Source organism: Culex pipiens, chromosome 3 (assembly GCF_016801865.2).
Source record: "Culex pipiens pallens isolate TS chromosome 3, TS_CPP_V2, whole genome shotgun sequence".
Taxonomy (NCBI): Eukaryota; Metazoa; Arthropoda; class Insecta; order Diptera; family Culicidae; genus Culex; species Culex pipiens.
The window spans coordinates 131,921,379-131,940,937 of NC_068939.1; the positions used below are offsets into that span (position 1 = coordinate 131,921,379).

Here is a 19,559-nt window from a genome sequence, read left to right on the forward strand (position 1 = left end):
TACAAGATAAGAATAGCACAAACCAAAAAAAACTCAAAAATATCAACTCAAACAGGTTTGACGAACGAAGCAATGATTATCGTCGTGGTTAAATTTCCCGGGTAATCTTCAACATTTCTGGTAAATTAAACGCCCTTTTTTGATTAACAATTAATCAAAAAACGTTTCTTAATCCACCATTAGGTGGTTGGTGCCTTCCTCACATTTAAAAAGTAATAATGAAAATAAGTTTATGAAAAAAATATATACCTGATACAGACTTTTCCAGAAAACATGCAGACTCTCATTTGAAGCAATGTGGCAACCGGGCGTTTCGCATCAGGCGCGATTCTCGCACGTAAACAAAAAGACCCGGCCTTTTGAGGTTATGCAAAAAATCACCCTTTTTTGTAGATACAAAAATCTTTTTTCTTAGCATATTTTTTTAAATACTTTACTAAACAGAATAAATTTTAATAGGGTCTTATGGGACCCCAAAACGAATCGAATAAGGCTGACCCGGCCAAAATCGGTTCAGCCAGTTCTGAGAAAATCGTGTGGAAAAAATCATGTCTACACACATCCCCACAGACATTTGCTCAGAATTTGAGTCGATATGTATTCGTGAAGGTATATCTAGAAGGTATATTTAAGAAGTTCAATTTTCGAGTGATTTTATAGCCTTGCCTCAGTGAGGTGAGGAAGGCAAAAATCATATGATCTATCATTGAAAATTTGGAGAAAAAAACTTATCAATTTATGAAAATCAATTTCAAGTTCAATCAACTGTTTTTCCAACCCTCTAACTTGCACTGCTTTATACAGAATGTTATCGGCCATTAAAATTTCGTCCATTTTGGTCAATTTGAATTCTAGTTATATTAGATGCATTTTCGTCAAAGTTATCATCATTTCTCATCAAAATCATGTTGACCTTTTAAAAAGTTTGGCTTGATAAAAAATATGAAATAGTAGTTTATGCAACGTAGGTTGCAAAAAAAGGATTTTTTCGGCACAAGTCGAACATTTATCCAGCGAGGGTTACCGAGTTGGAAAAATACGACGAGTGCTGAAAAAATCAAGTTTTGCAAGGAGTTGCTTACAACATTTTTTGCAATTCCGAAAAACGCTTTTTGAATGGAATTTGATGTCAAACATCCATGTGTTAAGTAAATTCACCGTTAAAATTAAAAAATGTTGAAAATGGTACATTCCGATACCAGTGCTGAAAAGTTCAACTTTTCAGCACCCATTTCAGTGCTGAAAAGAAGAACTTTTCAGCACTGGTATTGAAAGGCGTTAATTTTCCATTCTGTTATTTTTGGTGAGAATAGTAGGCCGTTTCGTTGTTCGAGAATGACAGGAAAAGTAAGTAGTTTCACAACGGAATTGCAAAAATGTTTTTATCAGAATTATCTGAAAAATTACGTTTGTTTATTTTTTTGCTTTGAAAATTGGTAAAATAGTTACTGAGATATTCTTATTTGAATATTGGGTGCTTTTTTATTTTTATTATTTTATTTTTATTTCGTTTTTCTATCAGAGACTGTATATCAGCAACCATCTGTCCAATAGGGTGCCCAGAAAAAATGACCCCCTGCTCCACAAGCGGAAAACGGTCTTTTGGGTTATTTTAAACATCTGTGTAAATTTTGAGCGAAATTGGTTGAGATTAACCCATTGACACCCGAGTCTAAAGCTGGTAAAAAAATGTTTTTCAGACAAAAATGAAATTTTTAAATCACTAATAACTTTTCTGGATCGAGTTTTACAGCAAAAAAACCGGGAACCGTTGTGAAGGGGTAAGCGTGATTGCCTCTCAACCAGTCAACTTGGGTTCGATCCCAGACTGTCCCGGTGGCATTTTTCGAGACGAGATTTGTCTGATCACGCCTTCCGTCGGACGGGAAGTAAATGTTGGCCCCGAACTAACCTAAAAAAAGGTTAGGTCGTTAGCTCAGTCAAGGTGTAGGAGTCGTCTCCCTGGGTCCTGCCTCGGTGGAGTCGCTGGTAGGCAGTTGGACTAACAATCCAAAGGTCGTCAGTTCGAATCCCGGGGTGGATGGAAGCTAAGGTGTAAAAAAAGGTTTGCAATTGCCTCAACAATCAAGCCTTCGAACACCTAGTTTCGAGTAGGAATCTCGCAATCGAGAACGCCAAGGCAATGCTGTAGAGCGAATAATTTGATTTTTTTGATGTTCTACAAAGTTGTATAGCAATAAATTTTCAATAAGAATCTCACTTTTGGGAATATTTGGATGGAAGTAGCGCACCATGCAGACCAAACCGTAAGAAAATTGGGTTTTCCATACATTTTTTCGATTTATTCCATACAAACTTCACCTCCGAGTATCAATGGGTAAATGATGACCGATTTTGCTCATATTTTGCCCAGAGTCCTGAAATAGCTCAAGAAACAATATTCAGCTGTGGAGCGAGGTTTGGAAAAAAATACCATATTCTGGATACCCTACTGTCCAATCACAATCACAAATTTTTAAAGCAAACCAAAAGGAAATTTTCTGATATTTTGGAAAAAAAAATCTTGAGGATGTTCTATTATTTTTGAAAAAAAAAAACATTTTTCCAGAATATTCATAACTTGAGTAAACATAAACAGTAATCAGTTAAAAAAAAACACACATTTTTGGTGATCTAAAACATATAATAAAAATGAATTTTAGTTCAATTAACCCTCTACTGCCCAAATTTGTTTTTCGATCATTTTGATTTTTCCCGTGTTCAGGAGGTCGTTTTGAGCAACTTTTGTTCTACGAAAACTTTACTTCTCTTGTTTTATGTTTTTGTTGTGTGATTTTTTGGTATTTTAAATTGTATTTATCTTGTTTAGTTTATCTTTGTTTTTGGTAGTATTTGGCCTATTCTACCACCTCCTATCATTACATTTTGCTTATCTAATTTTTTCATGTTTTTACAAACACTTTTTCAATTTTTTGCTTGTTTTTCATATTTTCTGCTATAGAATGCCACCATTATCATTTAAATTGTAAAAAATGCGTAGAGGCATAGTCTGGGACACTACAAAAATTACTGCATACTTCTTTTTACTTAAAACATAGGATACGTTAGTAAAAAAACAGCCAAAGTTGACCCCTAAAAAAATACATTTTTAAAAACATTGGCAAAGTCACATAAAACAAGTCAAACATCCAAACTTAAAGTTTCTAAAATTTCAAGAGTTCTTCTTTCCAATGCTTTTTAAACACCAAAAATTGGTTGAAAAATGGATTTTTGGTGATTTTTTTAGATCGAAGCCCGTCTAAAGGCGGGGTTGGGTTGTAGAGGGTTAAAATGTTTATGCTGTGCAAATGATAATACTAATAATTTTTCATTTACATATGAACAAATGTTCTGCACCCGAAAGACAATAGGAAATCTTGTTTTCGCGACAAGAAAAAAACAAATGTGACGTCACGATTTCGCAGACATTATTTTTTTTGTTAATCAAATTGTTCGCTCTACAGCATCGCCTTGGCGTTCTTGAGATTCCTACTCGAAACGAGGTGTCAGAAGGTATGAAACGGTGAGCCAATCCAAACCTTTTTTAACACCTAAGCTCCCATCCACCTCGTGGTTCGAACTGACAACCTTTGGATTGTGACTGCCGACCAGCGACTCCACTGAGACAGAGATAGCTCGAGATCTCGTCTCGAAAAATGCCACCGTGACCTTCTGGGAACGAACCCACTTCAACTGGGGTGAGAATCAACCACGTTTAGTATTACTCTAGCGATCCCGGCACATTATCTTTTAGTAGGACCTTCTATTTTGTTCAAATATATATTTTGTAAGTTTTAGATTCAATAATTATTCGCTAGTTCATGTGGATTCAAAATCTTTCTACAGCCCTTTACAAGAATCTCCGTAACGAACCTGATTCGCGATAGTAATTTATGCTCCACTTGAGATTTCCCGCGCCAAAACCCTTCTTTTCAAAGAAGTGGAACATCCAGGAAAAACTTCCCACCCAGCCCGACAAGAAGCCCCACAAAGCTTTCTCGCTAAAGCTTCAGAGAACGATTAAAAGCGGTGCGGTGGTTTCCTATAATGTATGTAAGAGTCTGTGTGTGTGCGTGTACGTGTGTCAGTGTGGCCAAACATTCTGGTAAATCGTGCCCTTACCGACCGACATTTCACTACGCTGGCTGGTGTGAAAATGGCTTTCGGGTGCGCGCGGGGAGGGATGTTGAACAAGTCAAGTGCTGGCTGGAACATTTTGAGGTTAGGTTGAACGGTGGCGGCGATGATGTTCTGTCTTGAACCATCAGTTGGGGAGGGGTTGGAGGGCATGTATAGGGAGGCGGTCGCCGCAAGTCTGAGCGATGTGATTTTGAGTGAGGAGATTAGCTCAAGTGTTGGATTCATTGGTGAATAAAGTTAGAGGAGGGATGTGGTAACGTCATGATTCGAATTCCCGGACGCTTCGAAACCCGGACACTTCATCTTGTTTTATCAATTATTTGGATATAAGTTCGCATTATGAATGTCAAAACTGTGTTATTTAATGAATTCCAACATCAACTTTCATTTGAAGTTTGTTTAAACGCTGTAGTTAATTCCAAAACAAATAAATACAATAAAATTATAAGTTTACCAAAAATGCGAAACATTTCACTTGAAATATTTCATAGGCGTTCGAAGCACCGGGAAGGCAAAGCAGAAATTTATGGTTTCGATTTCCTCAAATTCTAGCAAATTTTTATATAAAGTTTCGATTGTTTTGATGTTAACAGCTTATTTGAGACCTAAAGAATGCAATTCACTAACATTTCAGTCCAATGTTGTGCGATTCATAAGTAAAATCGAGTGTCCGGAATTCGAAGCAAAAGTGTCCGGATTTCGAATCAGCTTTTATCAGTGTCCGGGATTCGAAGCACAGCAAGTCATTTTAATTTTAAAATTCTGATGAAAAATTGTTAGAAAAGGCATATTTTGCATGCATTTTCTTGAAACTGACTGTTTATACTACATCCTGATGATATTTTTACATTTTCAACTTATTACATGATTTTTTGCCAGCTATAACAAAAATAATATGCTACTAAGTGTCCGGATTTCGAATCATGACGTTACTTAGATTCTTGACATTTCAACTGATTACATACTTGTACTGTTGGAAATCAAAATTATTTCAACGAAATTCAAGTAAAAAATGAATTTTCAAATGATAATCAAACAAAATCATACTTTTCAAAATGGAAAAAGCCTAAAAAAACAAAAGTAAACTGTTTTCAGAGGTTATTAAATTGTGTAAAAAGGTAGCAAAAATCCCTCCAAATGAAACCTTCAGTCCATGCAAATTATGTCAAAACATAACTCCTTACATAACAAGCTCACTGGAAAGCTGCTTAGGCTGATTTCCAAGTTTTTCAAACTCGTTCACTTTGCCGATGGAAATCCAGTTTTCCAGCTGATGCTTTCCCTTCACCATCAGAGAGAAAGACAGGGTGCACCCTTAGTCGTTTTCCTCGAATCACAGCAAAAGATCGCATATAAAAAAAAAGAAAAAAAAAAACAATTTCCTTTTACTTACCGATCAATAGCGATACTAAAACGATTACTGTTGTTTTCACCGCCATTTTATGTTTTCCTTGCTGCTTGCGTTGCTGCTGCTGCTGCTGCAGAAAAGGTGATGTTTTTATTCCCTGCAAACCACGGAGGTTTTTTTTATATGTTTTGTGAAAAGGATGATGGGAACGAAAAGAAAGATGTGTTACTGGCTGGATGGTCTGGCTGGCTTGCAGTTGCTTTTGTTCGAGAAGGTGCTTTATTTTTATGTTTATGCTCTTGGTGGGATTCTCCTTCTTTGTATTGGATGAGAGGTTGTAAGTTGTGTCACCTTAGAAAGGTACCGCCCATGTTGTGGAGTTTTCTTATTTTTATTGGGAAAGAATCTTATTTTTTTTTTCGTGCAAACATAACCTCAAAAAAAATTACTCGACTTAAAAATATAATTTAATGTGAAAATATGACAATTGAAAATCCCTGCCGAAATTGGTTCCCTGCCGAAATAATTAGATCTGTTTTTTTTGTTTGGCCATTAGGGTGGCTCAAAAATTGGCAATTTTCGTAAATTTTCGCAGAATCCACTTTTTTTCAAAAACTCATAACTACGCGGCATTTAAACCTATTTTTGTTGCCTTGGACGCATACGAAAGGTGATTAGTTTTCCTTTGAAGGAAAAATAATTTGAGACACGAAAAAAGCAGAAAAACATTTCAAAAAGTCGTATGAAACTTTAAAATGCCGTTTTGACGGTGTCTGAACCAAAGAGCCTATGTCTGAAAATATTTTCATCGGATTTCTCGGACAATTTTACGTAACATACTCAAACAAATGGGAGGAGTTCATTAACAGCATTCCAAGAAATGATTTTCTGAAAATAAAATTAGGGATTTTCAGCGCACCCCGCGCGAAAACCGAAAAATTACGGAAACGGAAAAAAACAACTTTTTTTACTAACACTGCAATAACTTTAAAATTTCAGCGATGACCTATATATTTTTTTTAACCAAAATTTCCGTAATTGAAAGACGCAACTTTTGGTACCCCACATAGTATAAAGTATCTCAATTTTAGTGAAAAAAGTAGTTTTTCCCGAAATCGTAATATTCTCGTTCTTGCGCGCGGCGAAAAACCCATATCCCGGAATCATGTTAATGAGCTCCCCCATTTTGAGTATGTTACGTAAAATTTCCCGAGAAATCCGATAAAAATATTGTCTGACATATGCTCGAACGAACAACATTTTTGTTAGTTCCGAAATAGTAATTAATGCAACAAGTTGCAAAATAGTAGTTTATGCAACAAGTTGCAAAAAGAGGATTTTTTCAGCACGAGTCGTACATTTATCCAACGAGGTTCACCGAGTTGGATAAATACGACGAGTGCTGAAAAAATCAAGTTTTGCAACGAGTTCCATACAACATTTTTTGCAATTCCGAAAAACACCCATTGAGTTAAATTTTTAGTCAAATTTTGATGTATTTGTCAATAAATCGTTTAAATCAAAACAATGTTGAAAAGTGTTACTTTTTGAAACAAGTGCTGAAAAGTTCAACTTTTCAGCACCCATTTCAGTGCTGAAAAGTAGAACTTTTCAGCATTTATTTTGAAAAGTGTTGCTTTTCGATTCTGTTATTTTTGGTACAGAAAAGTACCCGGGCAGACGGTAATAACAAAATTCATGCCATTTCAATAACAAATACTGTTAAAATAACAGAAAGTGTTATGGAATCTTCTTGAAAAAATAATTTTTGCATAAGGGTTTAATAACAGTTTATGTTATCATAACAAAATTTGTTATTGGTCTGATATTTGTTGAAAGCCAAAACAACTTGGGAATAACATTTTTTGTTATGGAAGAATACCTCAAACTGTTATTGGGATGATCGGATTAGTTGTTAAAATAACAAAAAATAATAACAAAGATTTGTTCGAAGAATAACTAAAAATGTTATTAATCTGTTATTACAATAACAATCCAATAACAAAAAAATCATAACGACGAATAACAAATCTTGTTATAAATAACATAAAATGTTATTGGCCTAGTATTTTCAAATATCAAAAAATGTTATTCCTAAGTTATTTCCGTCTGCTCGGGTAGGCTATTTCGTCGTTCAAGAATGACAGGAAAAGTAAGTAGTTTCACGACTGAATTGCAAAAAGAAAATTTCGTATTTATCCAACTCGTTGAATCTCGTTGGATAAATGTACGACTCGTACTGTAAAAAAAACCCAGTTTTGCAACGAGTTTCCGAAAAACACCCTTTGAATGGAATTGTAAGTCAAATATCCATGTATTACGTCAATCCACCGTTTAAATCAAAACAATGTTAAAAAGTATTACTTTTCGAAACCAGTGTTGAAAAGACCAACTCCGAGCTAAAAAGTAGAACTTTTCAGCATTTATTTTGAAAAGTGTTTCTATTTGATTCTGTTATGTTTGGTAGAGAAAAGTAGGCTGTTACGTCACTCTAGAATGACAGGACAAGTAAGGAGTTTCACGACGGAATTGCAAAAAAAACTTTTGATAACGATTTTGCTGTGAAACATTTGTTTCCATCCCTAAGTTTGGCATCCGGCTGCTCGAAAAGTAGGCTATTTTGTTACTAGGTATATAAGGACAGGAAAAGTAATTATTTTCAAAACAATTGCAGAAACAAGAAAACACGCTTGCAATTATTAATTTATTTATTATTGTAATACAAATAACTGTAAATAATGCATCAAAAGATTAATACACTAAATCCCCCATGTGCGCTCTTTTTAGGGGGGCGCACACCGGGGGAGAGCGCAATTCGGGGGAGCGTTATTTCGGGGTTTGAGCGCAAACGGGGGGAGCGTTATTTCGGGGTTTGAGCGCAAATCGGGGGAGCGTTATTGCGGGGTTTTGGCGTAAAATGGGGTTTTCTTTTTAAATGTACTTTATTTACATATAAATGAAACATTTGTATAAGGGGTCATCCATAAAACACGGATAAGGGGCCATCCACAAATCTGGGTATCCAAGAACTCCCGGAAGTCATGCCCTAGATATCTACTTGATCAACGGGGGTCTATATGGGTGTATTAACCATCGGTATAGCTTCAGGTAGCTTCAGTGAACCACGATGGATCTTCTGGGTTACGTTGGATTGTTATGGGCCCTCCAGGAACTCCCGGGAGTTATGACCTGATGATCTACCTGATCAACGCGGGTCTATATGGGTATATTAATCATCGGTATAGCTTCAGGTAGCTGCACTGAACCACGATGGATGCTCTGGAGTTCGTTGGATTGTTATGGGTCCTCCAGGAACTCCAGGGAGTTATGACCTGATGATCTACCAGATCAACGGGGGTCTATATGAGTGTATTAACCATCGGTATAGCTTCAGGTAGCTCCAGTGAACCACGATGGATCTTCTGGGTTACGTTGGATTGTTATGGGCCCTCCAGGAACTCCCGGGAGTTATGACCTGATGATCTACCTGATCAATGGGGGTCTATATGGGTATATTAATCATCGGAATAGCTTCCGGTAGCTTCAGTGAACCACGATGGATATTCTGGGTTACGTTAAATTGTTATGGGTCCTCCAGGAACTCCCGGGAGTTATGACCTGATGATCTACCAGATCAACGGGGGTCTGTATGAGTGTATTAACCATCGGTATAGCTTCAGGTAGCTTCAGTGAACCACGATGGATATTCTGGGTTACGTTGGATTGTTATGGGCCCTCCAGGAACTCCCGGGAGTTATGACCTGATGATCTACCTGATCAACGCGGGTCTATATGGGTGTATTAATCATTGGTATAGCTTCAGGTAGCTGCACTGAACCACGATGGATGCTCTGGAGTTCGTTGGATTGTTATGGGTCCTCCAGGAACTCCAGGGAGTTATGACCTGATGATCTACCAGATCAACGGGGGTCTATATGAGTGTATTAACCATCGGTATAGCTCCAGGTAGCTCCAGTGAACCACGATGGATCTTCTGGGTTACGTTGGATTGTTATGGGCCCTCCAGGAACTCTCGGGAGTTATGACCTGATGATCTACCTGATCAATGGGGGTCTATATGGGTATATTAATCATCGGAATAGCTTCCGGTAGCTTCAGTGAACCACGATGGATATTCTGGGTTACGTTAAATTGTTATGGGTCCTCCAGGAACTCCCGGGAGTTATGACCTGATGATCTACCAGATCAACGGGGGTCTGTATGAGTGTATTAACCATCGGTATAGCTTCAGGTAGCTTCAGTGAACCACGATGGATCTTCTGGGTTACGTTGGATTGTTATGGGCCCTCCAGGAACTCCCGGGAGTTATGACCTGATGATCTACCTGATCAACGCGGGTCTATATGGGTATATTTATCATCGGTATAGCTTCAGGTAGCTTCAGTGAACCACGATGGATCTTCTGGGTTACGTTGGATAGTTATGGGCCCTCCAGAAACTCCCGGAAGTTATGACCTGATGATCTACCTGATCAACGGGGGTCTGTATGGGTGTATTACCCATCGGTATAGCTTCAGGTAACTTCAGTGAACCACGATGGATATTCTGGGGTACGTTGGATTGTTATGGGTCCTCAAGGAACTCCCGGGAGTTATGACCTGATGATCTAGCTGATCAACGGGGGTCTATGTGGGTATATTAATCATTGGTATAGCTTCAGGTAGCTTCACTGAACCATGATGGATGCTACTGAAGTTACCTGAAGCTATACCGATGATTAATTCATCCATATAAACCTCCGTTGATCTGGTAGATGTCCAGGTCATGACTTCCAGGAGTTCCTGGACGACCTATAACAATCCAACGTACCTCAGAGTATCCTTCGTGGTTAGGTGAAGCTACCTGAAGCTATACCGAAGATTAATGTATTCATATGGGCCCCCGTTGATCAGGTAGTTCATCAGGTCATAACTCCCGGGAGTTCCTGGAGGACCCATAACAATCCAACGTACCTCAGAGTATCCTTCGTGGTTAGGTGGAGCTACCTGAAGCTATACCGATGATTAATGTATTCATATAGGCCCCCGTTGATCAGGTAGATCATCAGGTCATAACTCCCGGGAGTTCCTGGAGGACCCATAACAACCCAATATGGCGAAGGGTATCCATCGTAATTCATGAAGCTACCTGAAGCTATACCGATGGTTAATACACCCATATAGACCCCCGTTGATCAGGTAGATCATCAGGTCATAACTCCCGGGAGTTCCTGGAGGACCCATAACAATCCAACGTAACCCAGAATATCCATCGTGGTTCACTGAAGCTACCTGAAGCTATATCGATGATTAATATACCCATATAGAACCCCGTTGATCAGGTAGATCGTCAGGTCATAACTTCTGGGAGTTCCTGGAGGACCTATAACAATCCAACATGGCTAAGGGTATCCATTGTGGTTCACTGAAGCTACCTGAAGCTATACCGTTGGTTAATACATCCATATAGACCCCCGTTGATCAGGTAGATCATCAGGTCATAACTTCCGGGAGTTCCTGGAGGGCCCATAACAATCCAACGTAACCCAGAAGATCCATCGTGGTTCACTGAAGCTACCTGAAGCTATACCGATGATTAATATACCCATATAGAACCCCGTTGATCAGGTAGATCATCAGGTCATAACTCCCGGGAGTTCCTGGAGGACCCATGACAATCCAACGAACTCCAGAGCATCCATCGTGGTTCAGTGAAGCTACCTGAAGCTATACCGATGGTTAATACACTCATATAGACCCCCGTTGATCAGGTAGATCATCAGGTTATAACTCCCGGGAGTTCCTGGAGGACCCATAACAATTTAACGTAACCCAGAATATCCATCGTGGTTCACTGAAGCTATCGGAAGCTATACCGATGTTTAATACACCCATATAGACCCCCGTTCATCAAGTAGATATCTAGGGCATGACTTCCGGGAGTTCTTGGATACCCAGATTTGTGGATGGCCCCTTATCCATGTTTTGTGGATGACCCCTTATACAAATATTTTATTTATATGTAAAAAAGTACATTTAAAAAGAAAACCCCATTTCACGCCAAAACCCCGCAATAACGCTCCCCCGATTTGCGCCACTTAGAGCGTTATTTGGGGGGAGCGTTATTTCGGGGTTTGAGCGCAATTCGGGGGGCGCAAAACGGGGGAGGCGCAATCGGGGGGAGCGTATTTAGGGGATTTAGTGTATATCAAAGTAAAAGTTAATAGATCAAATCATTGTTTATGAAAAGTCTTTCACGAAGCAGAAGAAATTGATATGCTATTGAATAATTGATAGAATGTTAACATGCATTATTTATTAATGCTTTTAAAAGTAATTTTTCTTGTTTTCAAGTTTTCGAATGATTGAAAAGTACCTTCATGAATAGTAAAATTTTGTAGAAGCAAAATAAAATTTTAATTAAATGTTAAAACAATAAAATTAATACTCTCAAAATATTGATTTATTTTTTAAATAAATTTTCTTGAATTTGTCTTTCTCCAAATCGTACCGATAACTTCTTTGGGAACCAAAGAACTTAAAGTACCTGAGACTCAGGCTGAGAGGTTGCCAAAATATATCTATAAATTTCGGAGAATCTGTCAATGAGTTCTTTCATATACAACCTTAAAGGTAAAGGTATAATTTGAAATGAGCAATTCTCTACGTTATTATTATTTTGAGGAAAAGTTGTCCATCGATTCCTTAGGTCCGAATAAGCCATTTTGCATCATTCGTTTCTCAAATATTCAATAGTCTGTATCTTGAGAAGGGATTTTCTGATCGATTTGGTGTACTGGTAAAAGTTGTTGATAATGATTTGAACTATTCAGAAAAATAGTTACACGAAAAAAAAAACCATTAACACAAAAATAAAACCATCGACTTCTTATCACAAAAAACGATTTTGACCAACTTTACCTCCTATGATTTTTACATTTTGTGATTTATTTTTATAGATAAAGGTGCCAACTTTTCAGCTGTAAGGTATGAAAGACGTTTAATTTTTCTACAAATTATTATCATCCGATTTTTTTTTTCCAAAAATCACTTTTGAATGTGAAATTGAATTTGAAATCAAAAAGTACTTTTCTGAATTTGGGATAAAAAACGTCGATTTCGAGTAAATGCCATTTTTAGCTAAGAATTTTCAGAAAAAATGTATTTATATTTTGTTTAAATAGTTTCCATCTCTAGAAAAATGTATTTGAAAAGCTGAGAAAATTCTCTATAATTTTCTTATTTGGACATTGTTGATCCGACCTTTGATTGCTGAGATTGAAAAGAATGAAAATAACGAGAAAATAAATTTTCTTAGTGCTACTACCAAAGGGCAATTCACTTCTGATATTGCACCAATATGAAGCCAATATTGGAGTCGATACGGTATGCAGCCAAGGAATACTGCGCGAGTATTATGCGCGTATGATATTCACGATGATATTTGGGTAGATATGACCTCAAATACGACGAATATGGGGTCTATATCGTCAATACGGTATGCAGACAATGAGAATATTATGTGCGTATGATACGCGTATGCAGTATACTCGAAGTAATTAACCCCTAGGCTACTACCCATTCACCAAATAAAAGATACAAAAATTAAAAACTTTTTTTTTAATTTTTCGAAAAAAATTCTTGAAAAAAAAATCGAGAGAAAAAATAATTTCAATCGTAAAACGTTGTGTTCAATATCTAGCTAAAATATTTCGACGAAAATCTATTCCATTCACCCTAATACTGTTTCTAAAGGGTCTAAAGTCTCTCCTCCGAGCTAGCCACCATTGTTTGCGGTGGACACGTTGTACCAGCATGACATTTTGCCCAGCTCACGGAAAAAATAAATAAATTTTATCTCTTTATTGCATTATATTATTTCCGATCCCGCAATAAACACTCTCTTCCCAGACGTCTCTTTCACTTCCGTTTTCGAAAGAAGAAGCTTCGATGCCGCGATAAATGTGCAACAGAGGCATCAGTTGACGACCCTTTCACCGGCACTTTCAATTACAAATTCGACCAATTTCCGGTCACCCTTCACGGTTACCGCATCAAGCCCAAACAAACGACGTTCCGTCGCGGCAGTTTGGCCCCAAAAAATCGCAGCACCGCCCAGCGGCAATCACGTCCGTTTGCGACCGTCAGAATGGCATAACGGCGTGTGACGTTCGGTTGGTGCGATATGCGTCATTTTGGGGATGTTGTGCTATCTTGGCATAATGACGATTTTAAGTTGAATATAAGAAAAATTTTAAGTTTTTATTTTGAACGTTGAAATCATGCAATAGTGATATACTGCCACACGTAATACAAATTAAAATTAAAATAAAACACCATCAGCTGACATATTGACACACGTCATACAATTTTTACATTTACAAAACGTCCAAATCCTGGGACAAGAAAGCTCACCCACGACAATTTGTGACTGTTTTAAAAATGTTTAAAATTCCCACCACATTCAGCTTAACTTTGTTGTTACGAGTGCGGGGTGTTCTTTGCGTTCTGAGTCAGTACCACTGAAGCGGAAAAAGAACTCAACGAAAACAAAATCGTGGAAACTTAAGCTCGGAAATTGCAAGCTTCTAGAAGTCGGTAGACATGGTGATGGTAATGGTTCCTACTGCACCGACCAACCGACCGATGTTTATGTTTACTTTTTGTGTGGCAGCAATGTTTTTGTCCGTTCTATAAGTTTTTCTCGTCAAGTTGGTAGTGTAAGCTGATTAACTTGCTGAGAGTGGTTGAATGGGAAAAGCATCATGCTCAAATCTGACCTCTTGCACTTTTGAACTAACAAAGCTAGGTGATCATGGCAACAAGGAAATAATCTTGGGAACATAAATTGTCGTTGTGATTTTTATGAAGTTTATCAAAAAAAAATTCTTCATCTTTGATTGTTTAAATTTCAGTTATGAGATGACTAACCTTTAATGTTACGCAGTGGAATTTAAAGGAAATGTTTCCTTTTTTTAATGGTCAAACATTTAAAAAGTTGTATTTTATTTTTAAAAAGGATGTAAAAGACATTGAAATGAATCTTCCAGTATTTTCAAAAACGGTTGTTTTAACAATCTTTTGTAAGTTTTAGTATTTTTTAGAACTTCTATAATTATTAAATATGTTTCTACAAATAGTTGAACAATTCTCTACGGAATCGGCCGATTTCGACCATTTTTATCTTTTGTATTTTTTTATTTGGCTCAAACTTTGTTGGGGCCTTCCCTATGACCAAAGAAGCTTTTGTGTGTCATTGGTTTAGCAATACAAGTTTCCATACAATTTTGGCAGCTGTCCATACAATAGTGGTACGTAAATATTCGAAAATCTATAACTTTAGAACGAATTTTCTGTTCAATAGAACAAAAAATTCAATATTAATCCCTTTTGAAATGTTATCGACATTAGAAAATGGAGGGTTGTTTGGGTTACACTTAGAAATCATAAATTTTCCTGTTTCTTTTTCTTTAAGCCGCTGTATCTTAGCAACCAGAGGTCCAATCTTCAATATCTCAATGTCTGTAGAAAATTCCGATTTTTTTTTTCTCTAAAAATCACTATTTTTTCACAAATTCATAACTTAACTAGGTTCAAAAGTTGCGAGTTGTTTTCTCCTAAAACATCTCAAAAATCATATCAAAGTTTGAGTCAAATCATAAAATACAAATAAAATCCATATCCGGTTTTGGTAGAAAATTGCTCAAATTAGGTAGGCAATTTCATCTTATGCCTATTAAAAAAATCATTGGAAGGTTGAACAATTTGATGGTCGATGACATTTTTCTTCAAATTAGTGGTATATGTGCAATTGCACATAAAATGATGTAATTTTACATATTTTTAGAGGTAATATTCACATTCTTTCTGACACAAAATCTGTCATCATTCTTAGATGTAATATTGAAATGTTTTTTTACTGTTTATTAAATCAATCAAAACAATGTAAATTTACCAAACCCGATGCAAATCTAATGAATCAAATTACGGAAAATCTAACTCAATTTGAACCAGAAAAGGCTACTGATTTTCAAACTATTTTTTTATTTTTTTGTTGAAAATCCTGAAAAATCGATTGGTGATTGTCTCACCTACACAGCAAAAAATCCGATGGTAAAATCGCATGCAAAAGCATGCACATCACCTTCGTCAAAATAAACACTTAATATCACACACTGCATGTACAATTTTTGCAAACACAAAAAAAAAGTTGCAACCGACGGGATTCAAACCCAGCACCAACAGTAAGGACTGGCGCCTTAGCCCACTCGGCCATCAGACCGATGAAAAGCTGTAAGGATAAACGCATATATGAGCTTGACATTTCGGTCAAGTAGGTTTCCCATACTGATGGGCTACATATTTAAGGGTGTAAAATCACATAAAATTGCATAAAATAATGCAATATTTATTTTACACCCAGGTCTTTTACACGCAGCTGGATTACTACTTTTTTAGCTGTGTACACAGAAAAAAATCATGGTAATATTACATCTGGGAAGGGGTACATCTTTTATGTCAGAAAAAAGGTGTAATTTTACCTCTGGAAATGTGTAATTTTACCAATTTTCTGGTGTAATGTCACATTTTCAGTCTAAATTGAAGTAAAATTACATCATAAAAGAGGTAATATTCAACCTTCCAAAATTACAGCATCCAAATTTACATTTTTTTTTCTCTGTACCGGAAACCTCGGAAAAGCGTAAAATTTGCTCCCTTTGTCGCTATCTTTTATATTTTGAATCTAGCTGAATTTGGTCTAAAAACGTCCGAAGATTTTCTGGCCGAGGACGAGGGCGGGCAAAAAATAAAACGAAATAAATTTCAATCTTCAAGACAAATTTTCAAAGCAAAATGTGCCTACATTACAAACACTACATTACAAAAGTATGCTATCATAAAAATAGCAAGTTATCAATGAATTCATGAACATATTTTTTCCAAAACTTTTACATCTTTTTCCGATCTGTGGTCTCAAATGTCAAAGTTTATTAAAATGTTTAAACATCCTTTTTTAATTTAAAATACATAAATAGGGGTTATGCAATCTATTCTGTTTTGTGTCTTCTTCTAAAATAATTTCTATTAACTGAGAACTTTTTCGTAATCAATTCCATGGGATTCAGCGGTTTTGGCCACACTGTGGAAATTTTTGTGTTTCTTGGTCACAGTGAAAGCCTCCAACAAATTTAAGCAAATTAAAAATCAAACCAAAAGCATCATAAAAAAAATCAATTTAAGGTGGTAGATGGTGTATATTCAGGGTCAGGGTCCACAAATAGTAAATTGAAATGAAAAAATAATCACTATAAATGTAAAATGCTTATAGAAACAACACAAATAAAGCCATTTTTTGATTAAAACATTCTGAATCCAGATTGAAATGTTTTTTTCTAAAACAAACATGGCCGCCAAATGGCCGATCGGGGATGATGCTTTCCAGAGCCTTAAAGAAGTTCAAATAACATAAACAAAGTTTAAAATTATTGCTGCAAAAAATAGAGTGCAAATTTGCTGGCTAAATATAAAGATAAACTCATCAACATTTTAAAATGCTAATTTTTGCATTTTAAAAAAGTTAGCATTTTTGGAATCACAGCCTGGATTTTTATGAATTCATTGATATTTTGTGTTAATTCTGTTGATTATTTTTTTCTATATTCACTTTAAAAAGAATTGAAAGTTTGATCTACAAACAATAAAAAGCTTAATGTATTAATAAAGTTTCCAGAAAAGATGAATAATAAAAATCTATTTTTATATATTCTCCAAATTGCATTTTCCATGGATAACACTTTTCTCCACTAAATCTTCCCTCGACGTGCCAAACCAAAGTTCACCCGCAGCATCCACTAAACCACAGCGCACTTTTCACCCCCTCGTTTGAACCATTTTTTCCGCTTCTTTCTCGCTGCTCCGGTTACCGAGGGCAACCATCACAGCAGCCCCAGCAGCAGCTTTAATGTCAGTGATCATTAGAAAGTCCCCCCACAAACAAGCACAGCACAGCTCAAACACCAAACCAGCAGCAACAACAACAACAACACCAGCACCAGAGGAGTAAACTGCAAAAGCACAAAACACGACACAAAAAAAGTTCGCCTCTGATGGTGCTTTTTTTTCGTTCTCCTCAATCCACTTTTTGATGTCCCGCGGGGGTCTTGGCAACCCCGAACAAGCAGCACGACACGAACGCGACCCTCCCTGGAAAGCTCTTTTCTTCGAATCGTGAGATTTTCCTTGGGGGGAGGTTAGCTTCAACTTTGCGGCAAACACTGGACCCAATTATTGTAGCAAATACACACACACAAACTCGTTTGAGAGTACACAAACATCCACAAAATCTTTTTTTTTTTTTCTTGAAAACTACTATGAACCACTTTTACACGGTCACTAATGAGACGTCTTCGACGACCCTTCGTCATACATAAAAGTCAGACCACGAACCCTTAATCCTTTGTGAGTCTAGACTTTACTCGATCCGTTAATTCGCTAGCTTCTTCGTAAACCCTCCTGAAACCAACCCCAAATCAACTCTTCTTCAGAGAACTTTATTCCAAAAGTCCCACCAAACTCCGCTGTTTGCAATTAGAACAACCGATCACCGATCAACCAAAAAACACTCACGGGAAAGATCACCGGGAGACTTGAACGCTGATAGAAGACGAACCCGACGAACGAAAGAAAAAAAACTCGCACTCGCAAAACCGATCTTCGCTTGGAGCAAACCGCAGAATTGGAGATGTTGGTCTGACAAAGTGCAGGCACCGACTGGTGGATCGAACGAAAGATAGACAAGTTTTTGCCTCGGCCGGAGAACCGTCTGGTAGGTTTGCACCTCTGGAACCTCGGATCGAGATCGTGCCTTCGGCGTGCGGGGCCTTGCACCGAGACAAATCCGCGTGACGATCGTGCGATCGTCGGGTTCGAGAGGTGGCACAGTGGTTGAGTCAAATGCAGTTAAAATTTACTTATTATGAAATAATTTGCAAAATAACAAAAAACTTATTCAAAATATTCCAAAATAATCTATTTTCTTACTTACGAAAAGCAATATTAACCCTCTTCAACCAAACCAAAATCAAAATCAAAATCAAATTATTCGCTCTACAGCATTGCCTTGGCGTTCTCGATTACGAGATTCCTACTAGAAACTAGGTGTCCGAAGGCTTGATTGTTGAGGCAATTGCAGACCTCTTTTTACACCTTAGCTTCCATCCACCCCGGGATTCAAACTGACGACCTTTGGATTGTGAGTCCAACTGCCTACCAGCGACTCCACCGAGGCAGGGCCCAGGGAGACGACTCCTACACCTGGACTGAGCTAACGACCTAACCTCTAGGTTAGACCGGGGCCAACATTTACACTTCCCTGTCCGACGGAAGCGTGATCAGACAAATCTCGTCTCAAAATTTGCCACCGGAACCTTCTGGGATCAAACCCAGGCCGACTGAGTGAGTGGCAACCACGCTTACCCCTACACCACGGTCCCGGCTTCCCTGTGATCTAAAAATTCAACAAAAATCACATTTCCAACTAATTTTTGGTCACTGAAAAGATTGGAAAGAAGAATTAATTCATACCAACATTATAAAAATAATATTTTCATAAATTCATTGATATTTTGCAAGTATTCGGTAGTAGCATGACTATAATAATTTACAAAGCATTTTGTGATACTTGTTGCTTTAAAATTTGAAGTGCTAAGCTTGAAATTTAAAATAAGGTCTCCCACCCCTCGACCGTGGCCAGAGCCGATGGACAAAAACTTTAACCCTTTCAGGACTGATGGTTCATTTATGACCCAAAACTCAAAATACCCAAAACTAGCCAATAATTTTCGTATGGTCATAAGGCTGGTATAAATTTTATTTAAAGTTTTTGTCTCCCTCCCCTTCAAAGCTGGCCCGAAAAATCAGGGGGCAAAAACATATTTTTTCAAAAAAAACTTCAACATTTCAATGGAAATTTAAGTACAATCAGCTGAAATCAATTTAAAATGCATTTCCCTGCGTTAAAAAATCATTTTCGGCATGTTTGGGTTGATTTATTTTTTTTATTTTTTTTTTTT

The 19,559-nt window shown here is 37.1% G+C and overlaps 1 protein-coding gene across 3 annotated transcripts in view; it reads right to left on the bottom strand.

Moving 5' to 3' along the window:
- The window catches only part of LOC120420882 (protein obstructor-E-like), a 113,116-nt gene extending 94,845 nt beyond the window's left edge, over positions 1–18,271 (bottom strand). The window contains exons 1-2 of one of the 3 annotated variants that reach the window (XM_039584004.2): positions 18,115–18,271; positions 5,534–5,645 (exon numbers count right to left, since the gene is read on the bottom strand). In XM_039584004.2, coding sequence (XP_039439938.1) covers positions 5,534–5,579 — 46 coding nt within the window. In that variant the 5' untranslated portion in view covers positions 5,580–5,645; positions 18,115–18,271. The remainder of the gene's footprint in view (positions 1–5,533; positions 5,646–18,114) is intronic. The other 2 variants (XM_039584005.2, XM_052709222.1) reach the window with 2 other exon arrangements.
- Positions 18,272–19,559: the final 1,288 nt, after the last annotated feature.